Raw genomic sequence first — 19,688 nt, 5'->3', positions numbered from 1 at the left:
AGCTCCTCTCACATGAGCCTGTCTCCTCATTAAGATCTGAAAGAGAGGTTCTCTTTGAGTCGCACCATCGCCTGAACTGGGGAAGGTCTCTCCATATATCCAGTGACCCTGTAACAGAGGTGTCTTCCTCTGAAGCGGGTTGACACTGTGCAACATCATGACATCATGGCATGGCCACCCTGACATCGCATGAGCAGAGCTAAATGCCTAAAAAATACTGGGGGGTGGACCCTGAAACTGTCTTCACCCCTAAGAGTTGGCGTGCCTGCCCTGCAAGGTAGGGCACTGTTATTATTTCCCGCCCATCTATAAGTGGGGAAGGAGGTGCCTTGAGGTTGGCAAAGTGGGGCTTAAAGGTAAAGGTAGAGGGAGCCGGCATACAGCTTCCGGGTCATGTGGCCAGCAGGACTAAGCCACTTCTGGCAAACCAGAGCAGCGCACAGAAACGCTGTTTACCTTCATGCTGGAGCGAAACCTATTTATCTACTTGTACTTTGACATGCTTTCGAACAGCTAGGTTGGCAGGAACAGGGACAGAGCGACGCGAGCTCACCCCGTCGCGGGGATTTGAACTGCCAACCTTCTGATCAGCAAGTCCTAGGCTCTGTGGTTTAACCTACAGTGCCACCCGCGTCCCGCCCTGTAAGGTAGGGCACTGTTATTATTCCCCGCCCATTTATAAGTGGGGAAGGAGGTGCCTTGAGGTTGGCAAAGTGGGGCTTACTGAAGGCCATTACAGCTTTTCTGACGTATCTCAGCCCAGCCCTTCCTGTTCCAGAGTCCAGCCTAAGATGCTACTTTACACTGACCTCTTTATTGACGTAACAATGCAGCCTTCTGGGTCTACTCAAAAGGAAGCCCCATGGAGTTCAATGGAACTTACGCCTAGCTAGGCGTGCACCAGATAGCCTAGGATGCAACAACTTATTCCTGCTGCCCAGGCATGCAGAAGAAGCAAAAAGATAGTTAATGCAAGGACTGCTTCTGCTGGATTGTGGGAAATAATTTTTAGTGCAGGCATGGAAAATCTGCGGTCCTCCAGATGTTGCTGGATTCCAACCCCCATGAGCCCCGGCCAGGATGACCAATGGGCAGAGATGATGGGAGTTGGAGTCCAACATAATTTGTAGGGCAACAAGTTTCCTCCACCCCTGTTTTACTGGAGACTAAGGAGAGGGAAAGTTCTGTCTTAATTTTCAGCATGGGCCATGGAGAGAATGACCTGAATACACATGAGAATTCTTTTGTTAAAAGCTGCTGTCCTTCACAAAGCACAGAAAGGCAGCACTGAGCAGCAGGACCACAGCACTGTAGTTCAGTTCAGATTAAACACACTCCCAATTTATTTGTACATATTTGCTCCGGTTGCTTAAGTAAATACCACCATCAATGGTTACAAGGCTAAAATGAAAATGCTCCATCTTTTTTGTAGCTCAGTAAGCAACCAAGAAATGCAGAGAGTCAATAATTTATTTCTCATGATGCCCCTTCTTTGCCTAGTCACTTCTACAAATAATACAACTGTGTGAAGCGGCATTATATACACTTAATGTATTACACACACATACACATATTAAAACGCTTTGCGATGGGGGGAAATGCCCCTACTTCAATTGCTGCCCGAAATTTATCAAGCAGTTTGTGGTTTTCAAAACACAATGCATAGAAAATCTGAAGAGTCCTTTTTCTTTTTACAAAATAAACCCTTAAATCTTTATTCGTCCACTTGATCTTGGAAGTATTCATCAAAAGCAGATGATTTATCTTCCTCATTTTCCTGTTGGGGGGAAAACACACACAAACCTTTAACATTTTGAGTAGTTCAAGACAGCAAAAGATACACACACTGTCAAAAAAAGGAAGAAACCCTGTTGTAATCTTTCCTCATGAAAATAAAAACCCCGACACACACACACACAAAATTTTTTATGGTCCATAATCCACAGTGAGGACACCAGAGTAAATATTTCTACCTGAAAATGGTGATAGGTTGTCTTTTCTTTTGTCTCTCTTACGCTTTGACAAGATTTAAAGAAGATGGAGAACATACTGAATGGACCCCAAAATAAGATGCAACACCCACAATTTGGGCCAGCTTTCTTTCATGGCAACCCTATACATGCATACCTGGGAATAAACTCCACTGAACAAAATGGCACTTCATGCTTGAGACTATGCTTTTTAGGGGGCAAATTCAGGGTTATTCTGGTTAACACCCCCGCAACCGAACAGCAGCTAACCCTTCTCAGACTGAGGTCTACCTTGACACAAAGGTCACCCCTCCTGGGCGTGGCCAGTACTGGAGGGAGATCATATCAATGGCTGCTAGCCACAATGGTTAAGGGCAGATTTGTGGCCTTAATGTTCAAGGCTGGCTGAAGCCTAACTAATGTTGCAGGAGGACCTAGGAACTTTATACCTTTGGCTCTTTGAACTCCAGATCCTCCCCATATTGAATGGAGAAGTCTATGTGCTGCAGTACAATATTAATGCTTTCCTCATCGGAGCGATCAAATGGCAAAAAACGGACCATGCTGTAGTCGTCAATCTAAAAAAGAGGCAATAAACAGATATGGAGAGAGTGAGTGGCAACGAATTCAAGCAAAACAGCCCCCAGAGTGCTTTACAAGTGGGAGAGGCAGCTAATGCTGATACAGTCTGCTTTAATAGGCAAAGGACCGACAACTGTACTGTGAATCAAGCCAGGTTATGAATGACCCTTGTGTCTGCATGTCCACCTTCTTCTCTCCTCCCTTTGCACCACACCTGCATCTGGTGCAGAAGTCTCCAATTAGCCACAGTTTCCTGTTTCATCAAAACCAGGACACTGTGGTTACTGGCTATGCAAAAATACCAGATCTCAAACCAACTTCAAACCACAGTTTATGATCCTGGCTTGTTCTGAAGCTGGGAGTTAACCACAGTTTCTTGGTGTGGATGAAACAGGAAAATTGTGAAACAGGAATCTTCCATTGTAGCTGTAGCTTAAATTAAAGCCAGAGCTGCAAAGGAAGAACTAGAAAAAACAACAACTAGAAGCTACTGCATTGGGTTATTGCAGGTGGCAATTTTAAGCTATAACTGTACTAATCTCCACTGCTGGATCTTAAAACACAACTTACCAACCCACAGATCGCCTGAGTTAGCTTCTTAAACCGTTTGCTTTTGAGCAAATCTGTAGAATCTTCCAGTGTAGAATACATGTCAGGGTCCAGATACCTGGAAGGTGTTGGTTGAAAAGTTAAAAAACACAGCAGTTTGAGAAGATCTTCATACTAACTGTCCATTAGCTGCGCCTTATACTAGTTACTCCCCACCCCAAAATTTCTGTTTGTGTTCCCTGACACAGGGGAAGAAGTTGATGAGGAGCTTTTGGTAGATCTCTGGGTGATTTGCAGTTTATCAGCAAGTGTTTACAACTCCCAGCAGCTAACAGAACAACTTTCCCCACCTAAATCAGGCAGCTGAAATGAAGAATGCTAGTCAAGAGTGGATTTGTGTGAATGTGTGTGAGATGGAACTGCGAGCTCAGCTCAGTTCTGATACCACAAGCAATCTGCTTGGATTCCAACTGTACATCTTTGACAAATGGCTCTGCTTCAGCAGATCTTGGCATTCTAGTAAACGAACCAAACAACCACAAACATGTAAGTAGATCCCAGAAGTTCGTCCCTGCCCTAAGCTGCAATACAGGGCTGTTTCCCCTCACAAATAACTGTGCACAGGATCAGGTACACAAACCACTGCAAGCTGTCACAGGGCTAAGAACCCAACCCTGGAGGTTTTGTGAGTGGCACCAGATGTCAACCTCTACCACATGTACAAAGATGCTCTATATCTCCAGGTGGCTAACCTGTTGCCTGCTGGACTCCAACTCCCATCATTCCCAACCACTGGCTATGTTAGCTGGAGTTAATCCAACTACATCTGAAGGCAAGAAATTAGCCCTTTCTGCTCTTCCGAGACTATTTTTTAAAAAATCATTTTTATTTGGGGGGGGGGGGATATCTTCACCCCTCCTTTCCACTATTGCATTTTCCTCCCTTCATTGGAAGCTGAACTCAAGTCTTCTAGTGTGGCTGACTTTATCCTGGTCAGTTCTGAAAGGTGGAGCTGATGGGAGTTGGTAGTGACAGGTTAGGAATATGCTGTCATATGCTAAGACAGGCTCATTGGTGCATTTAGCTTAGCACTGTCTACACTGACTGGCAGTGTCTGTCTAGGGTTTCAGGCAGGGGCCATTCCCAGCCTGACTGGGAGATGCCGAGAATTGAACTTGCTTGGGACTGGAAACTGCCACTCAGTACCTTCCTTCCCAGATAGGTCTCAATTATATAAACTTTGCTATATACAAAAAGGGATGGGAATTACCATATTTTTCTGTTTATAAGACACCCCCATGTATAAGATGACCCCTATTTTGGGGGACTCCAATTTAAGAAAATGGAGGGAGATGCCCCCTCTTTATAAGACACCCCCAAATTTTGGACATTATTTTTAAGGAAAAAAACCTAGTCTTATACATGGAAAAATACAGTACTTTTTTTCTCCTTCTCATCTCATTCCTTTTGCCTTTTTATTATTGCATCGCTTAACCATTAATTTTTTTCCAGTTAAGAGTCACCCTAAACACTTAGCTTTTCTGCCAAACATGTGGTAAATAGGGCAGCCTGAGCCTCATGCCAGGATTTCGTCCAGAGCATGACGAGGGAGGCTTTGAGATTGTGGCAGAATTGAATGTGCTGCTGCTGCTACCTACAAACAGAGTCTTCTGTATTTGGTGGGTGGTTGTCTCTGTGGTATTCTGGATCTGCTAGTTGTTACTGTGTTCCCCATATCTTATTTGTTTCATTTTATACTGCTATTTAAGAGGATATTTTACATAACTGACATCTATGCTGCTGTAAAATTTCATTTTTACCCTGTATTTTGGTATTTGACTTTTATTTCTGACATTTTTAGGATGTTACAAACCACTGAGAGATTTTCTTTGAAATATGAGGCAGTGTGTAATTTACATAAATAATAAAACATGAGATCCAGCCCCACAACATTGAGGCAAAAAGTCCGCATTTCCACATGCTTACTTTTCAATTTCTGCTTTGGCTTTCTTGCTCAGCAAGTCCATCTTTGTCATGACATTGACTTGGGGAATCTCTAACGATATCATTGCACTCAGGGCAGCCATGGCTCCGGAAATAAACTAGCGAGAGGGAAACACACAAAAATGAGCGGAATTTGAGAAGAGATGTAAAGGTGCCCCGTTCCGAAAATGCCACCTGTTTAACCACTGCTGCAGGGATGTCTCAGGCCAGCCATTCAGCAGGGTGAAATAGGTGGCATCTGGAGGTCGCAAGGGATAGATGAAGAGAGGGATATTGTAGAGCTAGAAAGGGTGAAGAAGAGGGCAAGCAGGAAGATCAAGGGGGTGGAGCTTACAAAAATTGGGACTTTGCAATTTAGAGAAAAGGCAAGTAAGAGAATAATAATGATGATGATGATGCTATTATTTGTACCCTGCCCATCTGACTTATGCATGATGTGGAGAAAACTGATAGAGAAAAGTTCCACACTATCCCATAATACCAGAACCAAATGACGCTCAGTGCTGGAATATTTAGGAGACAAAAAAGACGACAATGGTTCACACATAGTTACACTATGGCATTCACTCCCCAAAAGTGGAAGCAATGGCTATCAGCTTTAAAATGGGGTTGGGCAAATTCACGGAAGATAAGGCTATGTACTACGTCCAATATCAGAGGCAGGATAGATCAGCCGGTTAGAACAGGGGTAGGCAACTTAAGGCCCATGGGCTGGATGCGGCCCAATCGCCTTCTCAATCCGGCCCGCGGACGGTCTGGAAATCAGCATGTTTTTACATGAATAGAAGGTGTCCTTTTATTTAAAATGCATCTCTGGGTTATTTGTGGGGCCTGCCCAGTGTTTTTACAGGAGTTGAATGTGTGCTTTTATTTAAAATGCATCTCTGGGTTATTTGTAGGGCATAGGAATTTTTTCATATTTTTTTTCAAAGTATAGTTCCGCCCACCACATGGTCTGAGGGACGGTGGACTGGCCCACTGCTGAAAAAGGTTGCTGACCCCTGGGTTAGAGTGTGGTGCTGATAACACCAAGGTTGCAGGTTCAATCCCCATATGGGCAGCTGCATATTCCAGGGGGTTGGGACTCCCCTTCCAACTCTATGATTCCAGTTGCTGGGAATCACATATGGAGAAGAGGGCTGCTGCACCCAGGTCCTGCTCGCAAGTTTCCTTCCCATAGGCATCTAGTGAGCCACTGTGGGAAAAGGATAGGCCTTGAGGCAAAACCAGTTGCATTGCTCTTATTTATGTTCTCATCAACTGGGGTCTGAATGGTGCAGCAAGACTTTTTGTAGCACTGGCCCAGCGTTGGGGGGGGGGGGATGGAGATTAGGGCTCCACTTGAACCAGCGCAAAGTCTTATGTCTTCCACTGTCCAGAAATCCAGTTGCTACAGCAATACAAGAAAGCAAGCAGCCAGATGGTTAAGACAGCAGGTTAATTTGCCTCAGAGTCATATTTGGATGCCAAATTGTGTTAAGACCCTAAAAAGAAAAAAGGGGTGTGTGTCTAGATTTGTCACTTGTTGGGGGTGGGCAGAATTATAAGTTACCTTGAAGGATTCCACCATAAACTGAGAATCAACAAGAAAAACGCCACAGACGCGGAACTCCCACTGCTGAAGCTGTTCGACAAGTTGCCTCATGACTGGCAGGTGCGTGTAGAGCTCAATCTGACCTGAGGAAGGGGTCACAACTTTTAAGAAATGCATTCGTTTCATGGACTTGCACCCTGCCCTTCCATAAAAGGTTCAAGGTAGCTAAACTTCTTCATTTTTTAAACAGCCAATCTATTTGAGACCAATAAAAACAACAATACATAATTAAGAACTGAAAACCGAAATAGACAAAAATGACAGCGGTTTAAAGACAAAGGCGAAAGCAAGTGGGGCCCAGACTCAGAGCAACAGGCATGAATTTTACCCTTATAGAGCAGGTGACATTCTAGCCACAAAAAAGCCAAACTGGGTTCCTAAAGCCCCTACACCCGCCGCCACACCAGATCTTTTTCCATTCAGGCAAGCAAGAAGAATGATCACAATTCAAGGCCAGATTCCAGCCAGGTAAAAGCACCTAAGGAGGGTGCAGAACAAAGCTGAGGGAGGGGTTGCGCTAGTGGAAGGAGGCAGGGCCTGGAGGGGGTCCCAAGGGCTCTACTGCAAAGCAGTGGTTCCTCCCCCACAGTGTGTGTACTAAGGCTCCCCCCACAAATGTACTAAGCTTTTGTTTCCCTTTGTTATTTTAAAATTCTTTGCTCACCTGGGCAATCAAAGAGTATATAATCGTCTTCCACATGGCCAAGACATCCTTCTAGCCAGTCAAAGTTACTTGCAAAGTATTCCATACAAAATACTAAGCCACCATTGGGGCCAAACCTTAGAGAATCATCTTCCATGACATCGTCCACTTCAATTAATTCCCGGATATCTGAAACAAAAACAAAAAAAGGGAGGGGGAACACAGCAGTTTTGCTTGATTTCTCTCTCTCTCTCGTTTGTGTGCATTATATTTTTTTACATCCTGCCTTTTCCCTGGACCAGAACTCAAGGTGGCTTACAAATAAAAATATAAAACACAAAAGGCAGGGGCAGGAAGGAGGAGGAGGAGCCTCATGTCTGTAGTAAGTGACTTGGGAGAAGGGTTTCTTTGTGCATGACAGTTTTAGTCAGCTGGTGACTGGGGAAGAGAAAGGAGGAATGGGGGAAAGGGAAGGTGGAAGTGGTTAAAGAAACATGTGGCATTTGGCAGAATGAGGGGGCATGTGGAAGGTAGGGAGGAAGGGCTGTGTGTGTGTATGTGTGTTAGAGAGAGAGTGTGTTTTAGGGCTCTGTAGATGGGGACGAAAGCTGAAGAGAAGGAACTGGGGAGGAGGCAAGTGGATGGGGTTAAGGGAGGATTTGGAGTGCTGTGAAGGAGCAACAAGGGGGCATTAGAAGAAATGAAGAGGAATATGTCAGTGTCCGTCCCTTCTGGTGGTTGTTGTTGTTAACAACAACAACTATTTTATTATTTATACACAGCTTACAACAGATCTAAAATATAATAAAAACATCAATCCTTATAAACTTCCCTAAGCAGAGCTGCCTTCAGATGTCTTCTAAAAGTCAGATAGTTGTTTATTTCCTTGACATCTGAAGGGAGGGTGTTCTACAGGGAGGGCGCCACTACTGAGAAGGCCCTCTGCCTGGTTCCCTGTAACTTTGCTTCTCGCAGTGCTTCTCGCAGTGAGGGAACCAGCAAAGACCCTCGGAGGAGGACCTCAATGTCCACCCGTACTCAACCGTCTCCCCCTGCCATTTCTCAGCTGCCTCATATGAGAGAGATAAAGTATCTAAAGCCCTCAAATAGTACCTTCACACAACACATTCTACTCCTGATACCATGTGTTATCTTCAGCATGCAGTTCCAGATTCAATGAAGTGATTTAGCAGAGATATTTCATTAACAACCAAACACCTAAACACGTACATCAACTAAATTTAACCTCTAACTAAACAAGCTAACTGACAGGCTTGCACTAAAAACTCTATTCATCTTAAATATACAATAACATGTATCATCATGGGTGTGTGTGCAAAAGGGGCCGCAGAATAGGAGAGAGTTGGCAGCACGGAAATGGTAGTGGTCTCTGTACAAGTTGGAACTGGAAGCAGCAGAAGCGAGAAAAAAGGGGCTGAAGGTGAGAACAGGGGTGTGCAAAGGGGAGTTGTGAAAAAAAGGTGAAGATGAAAGCAAGAGTATTAGAAGGGCTGTAGAATAAGAGGGGATGGTGGCTTCATAATTGGGCAGAAAAAGTGAAAAGGGTGCTCAGTAGCTGCAACATGTGGGAGGTGGAAGATTCCAGAGATTCCCGTGTGAGTGGTCTGTGTGCAGGGAGGGGCATTGCAGAAAATACCAGTTGCTGGGGAACTTGAGTGGGAGGCTGCTATTGCACTCATCCTGTGAGAACAGAATTCAGCAAGCCTCTGCTTATCATAGAACCATTAGTTCAACCCCCGGCAATGCAGGAATCTCAACTAAAGCATCCCTGACCTGCTGCATCCCCATATGCTTCAAGCCTTGGCCTTACCTGCCATGACATCATAGTCAAAGTGTTCTGCAGCGGGGTCAAGGTTCACTACCTGTACCGAGCGATTCAGTTCTTCGCAGTGTTGGACCATGGTGGAACAGTAAGTGCTCTGGAATTTAAAAAATCCAGAGCATTAACAAACTAGCAAAAGTCACCAGGAGAGTTTCTATCAGTGGGCAGGAATCCAACATCTGAGGAGACATCTCTGCCGACAGTCTCCTTTGGAACATGGGGCAGTCATTTGCTTTCCATTGAATAACATTGAGCACAATCTATCTGGGTCCCTAATAGGCATGATCAGACAGTTTTACAGGAATTTCGTTTAAATTTTATGAAAATCACCATGGTTATTAATTTTACAGAGAAAATGGGTATTCTGAAAAGCTCTGAAGAAACAGCTGCCTCTACATCAGCCTGTCCATGTGACAAGATCATCCAAGGCCTCATCTGTGTGTCTCTACCATGTGAGCCCAGATGGGTGAGAACTGTGGAGAAGACCTTCTCAGTGCTGCCACCCCATTTATGGAATTCTTTCCACCAGTTTGGATTGCCTTTGGCTATCTTTTTAACACCAAGTTTGGACTTTAAAAGAAAAGTTTCTAGGCATTATTATTTTTTCTAGGCAATGATATGGCTGCCAGTTTCCCCCCTTCCATTCAGTTTTATCCCTTTAAATTTTTGCTGCTCTTTTCGCTGCACTGTAGCTTTTTTATTTTTACCGCCAACCCCAGCCAATGAGAGTTGTGGTTCAAAACATCTGAAGAGCAGCAGCAGGAATAAGCAGCACTTAAAAACCAAAGTATACTAAGAAGCTTTTACTTTGGCAAAATCGATTGAAAGTGGTTTTCGTCTGCCATCAATACTTTTTGGAACGGTGATTTATTAGACTGGGTGAGAGAACACCGACTTTATTTGCCAAGCTCTGTATTCCCTTTTCTTCGACTGTTTTGTTAGCTTCTTCTGTTCAATATTGTTATTTAATTCAAAATTCAAAAAACCCCTTAAAGAGGCAGAGAAAGAAGAATAAGCTTTTAAGAACATCGGTCATAAACTGCGTTGCTGTGCATCGTAAGGACGGCAGTTTTGGGTGGCTGGAGAGGATAATTTAATGCAGCAGCAGCATCCCTTCCAGAAGCCTCTTCGCAGGGCTCGAGTCCAGGCCCGCACTCACCTTCCCGCTCCCCGCAGGACCCATAACCAGCTGCGCATAGCGAGGCATCTCGGCCTCCTCCCGAGCTCAGCGCCGGCAAAAGACCGAGCGCCACTACTTTGGCCCAACGGGCCATCCGTAGCGCGCACCACTTCAACTTCCTATTCTCGCGTCACCCGGCTCCAGGGTCTGTACGTCACTTCCGCTGGTACGGCAAGCCCAAGCGCAGCAAGTCAAACTTGGATCCTTCGGGCAGGTTTAGTAACTGCTTGAAGAGCCGCCAGAGCCCGAGCTCTCTTCTGGACTCGTGTTGAAGAGGGGGCGGGGCTGGGTTTTATTTCATGCCTTGGCCCCCGAGGGTTGGAAAGGTGGGGTTTTAGAGTGTGTGTTTTTTGCAGATGAGGCTCCAGTCCTTAAAAGGGCTTTCTGATTCAGTAAAAAATATTTTTTATTATTTATTTTGGACTCTGCCTTTCTGTGATAAAAGCAAACCCATGATGGTTTTAGAAACACACACACATGTATCTTTAAAAAAAATGTCCTGTAAAGCCCCACAGAGCTCACCTGCACTTACTCTAGGGTCAGGGTGCATCATAGGATTGCTATATTGGGCTGCAATGCTGCATCCACTTACCTGGAACTAAGTTTCATTGAACCCGACACATATTTAGAGTTGAATTAGATACAGTACATATGTATGAAAGTGTTCATCAGGGCATATACAGAGCACACAAATCCAAATGTCACAGGATTAAATGAATCCATAGGTCTTCTAAGGTGTCTGCAATTATTATGATTTAAAAAAAAATATTTATTTTACATATTTTCCTGATCGTGATAAAACCTTGCAAGTGGCTTGCAAGAAACATTAACATTATTGGTTTAAAAAAACTGGTTAAAAACCTTTAACATAATTAAACGGGAATGGGTAAAAGGTGGATCCAGCTGATTTTAAACGGATCCTCATGAATTCATTATTTTTTCATTCAAATTAAATAAAACTGCCATGATACTGTAGACCATGTCTTAGTCTGTAGGCAGCATCAAAAAAATCATGCATCCACTGTTTCGTGGGGCCGCAATGGCGCAAAAACATGGTTAAAAAACACGGATCATGATTTTTGCACTAGATCAGCCCGAAGTCACCATCTGATCAAAAGTGTCCAGATCAATGGAAGACAATAACACAATGAAATTCAAAACAGTAACAATTTATTGTGCATTTATTCAAAATCCATTAAAAAATACTTATTTTTATTCCATTCTCTTCCAGTTCTTTTTCTTCTTGACACGTGGAGTTACACAGGAAGTAGATCATATATCCTAAGGAACGGAAAAACCCAAAATTCTGTGAGATCTTTTGAGGCAAAATAATGTTAACAATTTTCAGATCTCTCTCTGTCCTTTGCCCTGTCTTTTGCCAAAACAAAGGTGTCAATCCTGTGCCCAGATCCGCCCCCCCCCCCGGCCTCCCTGGGCTGCAGGAGTTGCATCACTGTACATCACTGTATTGTGAAATCGTCAGTGGAACTATTTAGTTATATGACCATAGCAGTCAGAGTGGTGTTGGCTAACATATGGAAATCTGCCATATGTCCTTGAATTTCATTGTGTTGTTGTCTTCCATTGATCTGGACAATTTTGATCTGATGGTGACTTCGGGCTGATCTAGTGCAAAAATCATGAGGATCCGTGTTTTTTAACCATGTTTTTGCGCCATTGCGGGCCCACGAAACAGTGGATGCATGATTCTTTTGATACTGCCTGCAGACTAAGACATGGTCTACAATATCATGGCAGTTTTATCTAATTTGAATGAAAAAATCATATGAATTCATGAGGATCCGTTTAAAATCAGCTGGATCCGCCTTTTACCCGTTTCCAACCGAGAATATAGCTCCCTGCAACATAAAACATTTTAACCAAAGATAATTAAAGTTCATTTCAACATTGAACATTTTAACCACAATAATAAAGTCCAGCAACACGATGCGGGGCTCGAACCTCCGCACCGCAGCCGAAGGTGAGCGGGAGAGGAGGGAGGGCGGGCTTCGCTTGAGTACGGTGGCCGGGCCGGCCCATTCCGCGCAGTCGCAGCGAAGGCGGAGCCGCTCCTAGAACGAGAGTCATCGGCAGCCCGGGCGACTCTCCGGAAGGAAGCTCGCGAGAAGCGGGCGGCTCTCGCGATATCTCCCTGTCCCTACCTGAATCTGCTGCTTGCTGCTGCTGCTGCTGCTGCATGTGCCACTCAGGAGGGTGGGAACGGCAGGAGGAGGAACCACCGCCCCCTTCCTCCCCCCAGAGCCCGGCTGAGGGCCCCCCCTCGGGTAAGAGACGCGCCCCCGCCCCGCTGGCTCCCCCCTGGCACTTGGTGGGCAAACTTCGGCTGCTGCCCAGCCCCGAGGCTGGCACGGCTCCTTCCCCCCGTGCCCTGCCCAGCCCCTCCCTGGCATCTCCCTTCCTCTTCCCCACCCACCCCCCAAAAGTTGGCACTTGCAGCCCTGCCTGCGTCGTGGCCCCCCGCCCCTTTGGGCGACACCCCACCCGCAAAAAGGGTTCTGCTGGTGCCCGGCATTCAGGGCTGGGTGCTGCCCCCCCACACCCTGGACAACTGTTCCGGTGCCAGGCTCCCAAAGCCCTGCAGGTGGCCGTGGAGAAGGGCCCCCACCCAATTCCTGAAGCGCTCAGTATGAGAGAGGGGAGGTGGGCAGAAGTGAAGGAGGAATGAAATGGAACCTAGCATAAGTCAGTTTTAAAATATCAGATAACAACAAGAAGAAGCTTAAATTAAAACCACTTTGGTTGGTGGAATTGGCATCACTGAAAGTGCCACATAATACCCGTTCCACTTTTGTAAGAACTTTGGAACTCCCTGCCTATTGAGATCAAGCAGGCGCCTTCAGTCTACTCTTTTTGGTATCTGCTGAAAACATTCTTCTTTAGACAAGCCTACCCAGCTGTATAGAAAGTTGAGGTGATTTTGGTCTGTATTTTTAACCTCCGTATGTTTTAAAATATGATTGTGAAATTTTCTCATTTTTGTTGTTTCGTCTTTCTGTAAACCACTTTGAGGTGTTTAACAATCAAGCCATGCATAAATTTTATTAAACAAACAAACAAACAAACATGACCTTACACAACAACTTAATGCTGTAAGCCTAGTGGCATCTGCTCAGAAGTAAATCCTGTTGAATTCAATGGGGCTTACTACCCTGTAAGGGTTTAGGACTGCAGCCTTACTCTGGCTCAGCCAGTTGTTTGCCTAGATTTAGACTTTAATTTAAGAGGCGTGGCACTGTGGGTTAAACCACTGAGCCTTGGGCTTGCCGATCAAAAGGTCGGCAGTTCGAATCCCCGCGACGGGGTGAGCTCCTATTGCTTGGTCCCTGCTCCTGCCAAGCTAGCAGTTCGAAAGCACGTCAAAGTACAAGTAGATAAATAGGTACCGCTCCAGCAGGAAGGTGGTTCGCCAGAAGTGGCTTAGTTATGCTGGCCACATGACGCGGAAGCTGTACGCCGGCTCCCTCGGCCAATAAAGCGAGATGAGCGCTGCAACCCCAGAGTCGGCCACGACTGGACCTAATGGTTAGGGGTCCCTTTACCTTTACCTTTAAGCTTCCTGTAGGGATATTAAAAGACAAAACAGTCCCTGTTTGCAGGCCCACAGTGTTCATTGCTTGCTTATATCCTGCTTTTCCTTTCTGAGGCAATCCCTAATAGACATGATGCAAAAAGGAAAAGGAGAGGAAAGAGGAAAAGTATCATATTTGTATCATATTTATTTACTTATAGAAAATTTATATACTGCTAATTCTCCCTCCTGTGCCCCATTGTGGCCCATTTGCTCTCTGTTCACTCTGTTTATTGCATAATTTGGTATTTGTAATTAGTAATTATTGTTCATCTCCCACCACTGTGCTTTGCCTGCCTCAAGATTGGTACCCAGATTTATAATCACCACTTTCACATTCCGTATCTCTCCTCCTTATTCAAACTGGTACCTTGGGCTGTTCCTTAGGCACACAAATGCCAGTCCTTTGGCTTTCTCTACTGTCTCTGCCCCAAAAATTCAGATCCATCTCCCCATTCCCACATATGTGCTTTGCTTCCTGGTGGTAGTAGCAGCCACAGTAATCTTACTTTGCCTCACACACTTACATCTATACTGTCATCGCTCAATACTTTCTCCCTTCACCTTCTCTTTTCGGGCCCAAATCCCGTATACAGGATTGCAGAGTAAACCAGCCATCTCTTACCACACCTTTGGTCTTGAGCAGCCTGTTGTTGGTTATTACATTCATTCAATTTATATCCTGCCCTTCCTCCTGAAGGAGGCCAGGATGGCAGTGCCATGCCAGCTGCTGCTGCCCCTGGTTTGCATTGGTTTCTAAGGCTGAAATATGTACTGAGCTGCTCTGCTTGTGTGATTCCTAGACTTGTGATATGGCAATGGATGCACCTGAGTCTGCACTTCTTGATTGTAAAGGAGACCAAAGGTGCCACGCGAGGCCAGACGCAGACTACCCTCTCCGAGTTCTCTACTGTGGAGGCAAGTACTAACTGTTACTGTAAATAATACTGCAAATAATAACAGCTCAGGATAGTTTACAAAAGAGGGCAAGTTGCTGATTATTTAAAAAACAGAAAGGAGTCTGGTGACACTTGAGAGCCTAACTATTTTTTCACTGTGGCTTCTGTATATTTGATCAGTGATTTGTACCCCCTGATTTGTACTCAATTATGAAGTTTGCACATTTGACTAAATCGTGATTTAGCATAGTGAGGACTGGCTGCACCGAAGCCTTGGGATTATCCTCTCCCATCTCCTTCTCCCTCCCCCCCCCAATAGTTTTCATTAAAGTTTGAAAAAAGATCTATAAAGATTAATATCAAATACCCAATAAACGAATTAAATAAAAACACAAACCAACAAGAGGAAAAGAAAAAATAAAAGAAAAAAGGGGAAAGATAAAAGAAAAGAATTTGTGGAATGCCCTCCCTGGTGAGGTGCTTCTATCTTCCTCATTATGAACTTCTCAAGAGGAATTTTTAAAACATTCCTCTTCACCCAGGCATTTGATCACTGAAATATACTGTTTCCTGCAACCTTGAAGTTAGTAGTTGTGTGAGGGTACGTTGCTGATAGTTTTAAACAAGGATCTATTTTACTTTAATGGTCATTGTTTTTACTGCTTTGTTGTTTGCTGCCCTGGACTCTCTTATTTCCTTGGTCCTTTGCTATAGCTTTGGAGGAAGTCTGTGGCATCATTTTGTCAGCTTAACTTGCAATGTAAAATGAGTAACAAAGGAAGCTGTAATATACCAAGTCAGTCCATTGGCCCATCTAGTTTAGTATTGCTTACACTTCCTGGAAGCAGCTCTCTAGGCATTCAGACAGGAGGAGACACTGCTAGCCCCACTTGGAGATGCTGGGGACCTTCTGCATGTATAGCAGGGGCTCTTCTGTTAAGCTGCAGCCCCTCCTTGATTTTTCCTTGGAGAATTCCTCTTAGTAGGAATCAATAGACTATTTAGAAGTGTTTGTCTTGAATGTTAATTTTTTAAAAATATGAAAACTGCGGAGAAAACGAAGAGAAAAAACTCCCTTTTCTTTTCTTTCCACAGTCTGCTCATTGCCAACAGAGGTGAGTTGCCTTCATTTTGATTGATTTAGGCCTGGTCTACCTATGGAAGCAGTGGAATGAGGCAATTGCCTGGAGTGTGTGCCACTTCTTCCCAGACTCGTCTCTTGTTCTAGACCCTTGCTCTTTTCTCTCTGTGTCTTTCATCATTCTTCAACATGATGCCCTTAAGTGGTTGCTGGAATACAACTCCTATCATCCCTGACCACTGGCCATACTTGCTGTGGCTGATGGGAGTTGGAGTCTAACAAATACTTGGGGGGCACAGCTTACCCACCCCCTTTAGATATTCTGGGTAGTCCAAGACTTTACTGATTTTGGTAGTGAGCAGTGGCAAAAAGAGAGGGGAAAATTGCAATAGACACAGTGCTGTCAGTGATCTCAGGTGCAAGGACACGTGGGCATGTTTTGCTGGACTTAATTAGACCCGCTCCTGGAGCTTTCCCTCCCTGCACGAAAGCCTTTTAACTATATATATATTGAATTTTACAAGGATAACAAAACATATATCAAGATGTGAGTTATGCCAGGCAGGGAATTCCACAAAGCTGTGGCCATTACTGTAAAGCAGGTGTGGGGAACCTTCAAGTCCCCCAGATGGTGTCTAACTACAACCCTTACCATCCCTGGCCATTGGCCATGCTTGCTAGGGTTCTTGGGAGTTGTGGTTCAGCAAAATCTGGAGGACCAAAGGTTCACCATGCATGCTGTAAAGCAGGGGTCGGCAAGGCTTACTAAGCATGGGCCGGATCACTCTCACGGGGCCGGATCCTCCGTGGGCTGGGCCGGTGCAGTGTGACACCAGAAATCACATCTGTGCATGTCTGTGGTGCTGGAAATCGCTTCTGCGCATGCCCAGACGCCAAAAATTGCGCCTGCGCAGAAGCGATTTTCGGCATCTGGGCATGCACTGAAGTGATTTCCGGAGCCGTGGGGACTTGCCGAGCGAGTGGCTCAGTTCAGGGACCAGTTAAACGGCCTCCATGGGCCACCTCCGGCCCATGGGCCTTAGGTTGCCAACCCCTGCTGTAAAGACTCTTCCCCCCGCTGGTGGGGAATTGGCACCAGGAGTGGGAGAGGCACTCTTTAATAATATGCTGGACCCTGGGTACTTGTCAGCCCTTATTGTGCTATCATCAATGCTACTATTATACCCTGTGAAAATATGTGTGTGTGTGTGTGGAGGGGTTCCCTCAACTAACAAACTTATTCTGTGTGCTTTTTCCTCAGTATTGCGAATACATGCCGGATGTGGCAAAATGTAGGCAATGGCTAGAGAAAAATTTTCCAAATGAGTTTGCAAAACTTACTGTAGGTAAGAAGATCTCTGTACTGTTTTTAATGTGAGATTGTAGGACAAAGAAAAGGTTTCAGATGCTCAAGAGAGGATAAAATCAAGGGAAATTTTGCCACAGATATAAAAAGGAGCAGGATGTGCGTCTTTACGTGTAAACTATCTGTAATTATACTACCTGTAATTAGAACTGAGCATAACTGCACAAAATTCTTCCAGGATAGTGTCCGTAGTGCAGCAGGGGCAGGGAGACTTGTGGTATCTATCCTTTCTTTCACTAGAACTCTGAGATCCGCCAAGCAGAACCAGGTGGAAAATACGTACACTTGGGGCTGAAAAATTATGATCACAGGAATATGTTCTGAATACCAGCACTGAACTGAATCCAACCCTTCCACACAATCATCCAGTGATGGAGCCTTTGCCAACCAGGTGCTCTTCGGATGTTGGTGGACTACTGCATGCTGCGCAAGGCTGATGGGAGTTGTAGTCCAACAATGTCTTAAGGGTGCCGGGTTGGTCAAGGCTGCACTGCCGGCTGCCTCACTTCCCTTCCAGCATTCTACATTTCATGGTATGATTCCCACCCCCAGGTAGGATAGCTATTTTATTTTGGCCATTGATAAAACATAGGGCGTCAGAAACCCACAGTGGGCTACATCTCACTAGTAGTAACTAACTGCTTCTTTCCAAATTTCATCTCCCCTTTCACTCTGGACATAACTGTGTATCACTCCTCGTTTTGCTGATACATGCCTCTTGTATCCCACAACCCTCTGCTTGGATTACCGACAGACACAGAAGGTCTGCTAAGCACAACTAACCTGGACCAAGGCTTAAACAGATTATCTACAAGAGCTTGTGTCTTAATTAATTAGTTAGTCTTGAAGGTAGCCCAGGACTCTTGTTTTTGCTACAACAGGTCAGCATGACTACTCTTCTGGAATATGTTCCATGAAAGCTGTGTTACACTATCCCAAATGTCTCTTCAATTTCTAGAGAAGAGGTAGTCTTCCTTTCTATGGCAGATGCTTACTGGGGAGTAAATCCAACATTTTATTTGTATGCCACCTTTCCAAAGTTAAAACTGAAGGCGGCTTACAACATATAGGCAACCCCTGTTTTGCATCGGGGTTACATTCCGGGTCACAGTGTGTGTCTGCGGAGCGTGTGTAACCCGTTCCACCCCATTATATGCACTATTCCTGCAACTTCTGGGTTTGTGACAGTGGGCATGTGCTCATTTGCACATTCTGCACGCAGAATGGGAGTTGCCTGTATTTAAAAATTTCATAACTACAAACATAACAAAAGTTGTTGTTGTTGTTTAGTCGTTTAGTCGTGTTCGCCTCTTCGTGGCCCCCTGGACCAGAGCATGCCAGGCACTCCTGTCTTCCACTGCCTCCCGCAGTTTGGTCAAACTCATGCTGGTAGCTTCGAGAACACTGTCCAACAAAAGTAGTCATAAGCAATAAACAAATCATCTGAAAGAATATAATCAAACTGAACAATTTTCACTTAAATAATAAGATAAAAAATAAAGCTACAAAAAATTAACAGCAGCAACTCTTCCCCCGCTAAATAATACCCCAGCCCAAGATTCTGTTCAGCTGCCTCAGCTTTTATAGCTGGAGTCAGTCAGGGACCTGCCTTGCCAGGCCAGGCGAGAAGAGGTCTGCAAAGGGATGGAGCAGGTCTTCCAGGACTCACAGCCAAGATGGTCACTGTTGATGCTCCACTGTTGTGTGTGTGTGTGTTTAGTTGAAGTACCATTATTTGCAAAGTCACTTTGCACTCAAATTTCTTTTCTCCCCCCAAGCTCAATTAATTAATACCATTTTGTTCTCCATACAGAAAATTCTCCTAAACAAGAATCTGGTGTTGGAGAAGGACAAGGAACAGTGGGTGAAGAGGAAGAGAAAAAAAAGCAAAAGAGAGGCAAGGTCTAAACCAGGGGCAGGGGATTTTTTTCAGCCCGAGGGCATCATTTCCCTCATGGACACAGCCAGGGTGGTGTAGTTGTTAGAGTGTCAGGCTAGCACTTGGGAGACCAGGGCTTGAATATCCACTTGGCCATGAAACTCAACGGGTGACCTTGGACTAGTCAATCACTCTCAGCCTTACCCACCTCACAGGGTGGTTGTGAGAATAAAATGTGGGGGAGGAGACCTATGCACACCACCTTCAACTCCTTGGGGGAAAAGGTGGGATATAAATACAATAGATAGGTAGGTAGATAGATAGATGATAGATAGATAGATAGATAGATAGATAGATAGATAGATAGATAGATAACCTTCCAGGGTCTGCATGCTAATAGTGGGCAGGATGGGGGGGGCAGAAATGGGGGGGGGGGCTAGAGACAAGTGTGGCTCGTGCAAAGAGTGTGGCTCTTAACCTCCTTAGGGTAGGCTACATTCGAGCCAAAT

At 45.0% G+C, this 19,688-nt stretch overlaps 2 protein-coding genes across 3 annotated transcripts in view; one reads left to right on the top strand and one right to left on the bottom strand.

The window, feature by feature from the left end:
- Positions 1-1,319: 1,319 nt before the first annotated feature.
- On the bottom strand, positions 1,320-10,510 carry GPN3 (GPN-loop GTPase 3). Its single transcript, XM_083416950.1, has 8 exons — positions 10,345-10,510; positions 9,174-9,282; positions 7,364-7,531; positions 6,658-6,782; positions 5,088-5,203; positions 3,123-3,219; positions 2,420-2,548; positions 1,320-1,777 (listed from the first exon to the last, which is right to left on the bottom strand). The coding sequence occupies exons 1-8, from the start codon at positions 10,390-10,392 to the stop codon at positions 1,715-1,717; spliced, it is 855 nt and encodes a 284-aa protein (XP_083273076.1). The 5' UTR covers positions 10,393-10,510; the 3' UTR covers positions 1,320-1,714.
- A 2,121-nt stretch (positions 10,511-12,631) lies between these two features.
- Positions 12,632-19,688, top strand: part of DENR (density regulated re-initiation and release factor) — a 9,669-nt gene continuing 2,612 nt past the window's right edge. Inside the window, exons 1-5 of one of the 2 annotated variants that reach the window (XM_083418430.1) lie at positions 12,632-12,650; positions 14,758-14,872; positions 15,949-15,968; positions 17,196-17,280; positions 19,114-19,197. In XM_083418430.1, the coding sequence (XP_083274556.1) occupies positions 14,767-14,872; positions 15,949-15,968; positions 17,196-17,280; positions 19,114-19,197 (295 nt within the window). In that variant the 5' untranslated portion in view covers positions 12,632-12,650; positions 14,758-14,766. Of the gene's footprint in view, positions 12,651-14,757; positions 14,873-15,948; positions 15,969-17,195; positions 17,281-19,113; positions 19,198-19,688 lie in introns of those variants that run through there. The other variant, XM_083418431.1, reaches the window with a different exon arrangement.

Source organism: Podarcis tiliguerta (genome assembly GCF_965153285.1).
Source record: "Podarcis tiliguerta genome assembly, chromosome: 16".
NCBI lineage: Eukaryota > Metazoa > Chordata > Lepidosauria > Squamata > Lacertidae > Podarcis > Podarcis tiliguerta.
The sequence above is the reverse complement of the archived record's forward strand: the minus strand, read 5'-3'. Positions and strand labels throughout refer to the sequence as shown.

Coding starts and splice junctions, on each gene's coding strand:
- GPN3 (XM_083416950.1), bottom strand. CDS start 10,392: ATGCCTCGCTATGCGCAGCTGGTTATGGGTCCTGCGGGGAGCGGGAAG. Junction 2,549..3,122: donor CTCAGGCGATCTGTGGGTTG/GTAAGTTGTGTT, acceptor CCTCTTTTTTAG/ATTGACGACTACAGCATGGT. Junction 1,778..2,419: donor TGGAGTTCAAAGAGCCAAAG/GTATAAAGTTCC, acceptor TCCCCCCAACAG/GAAAATGAGGAAGATAAATC.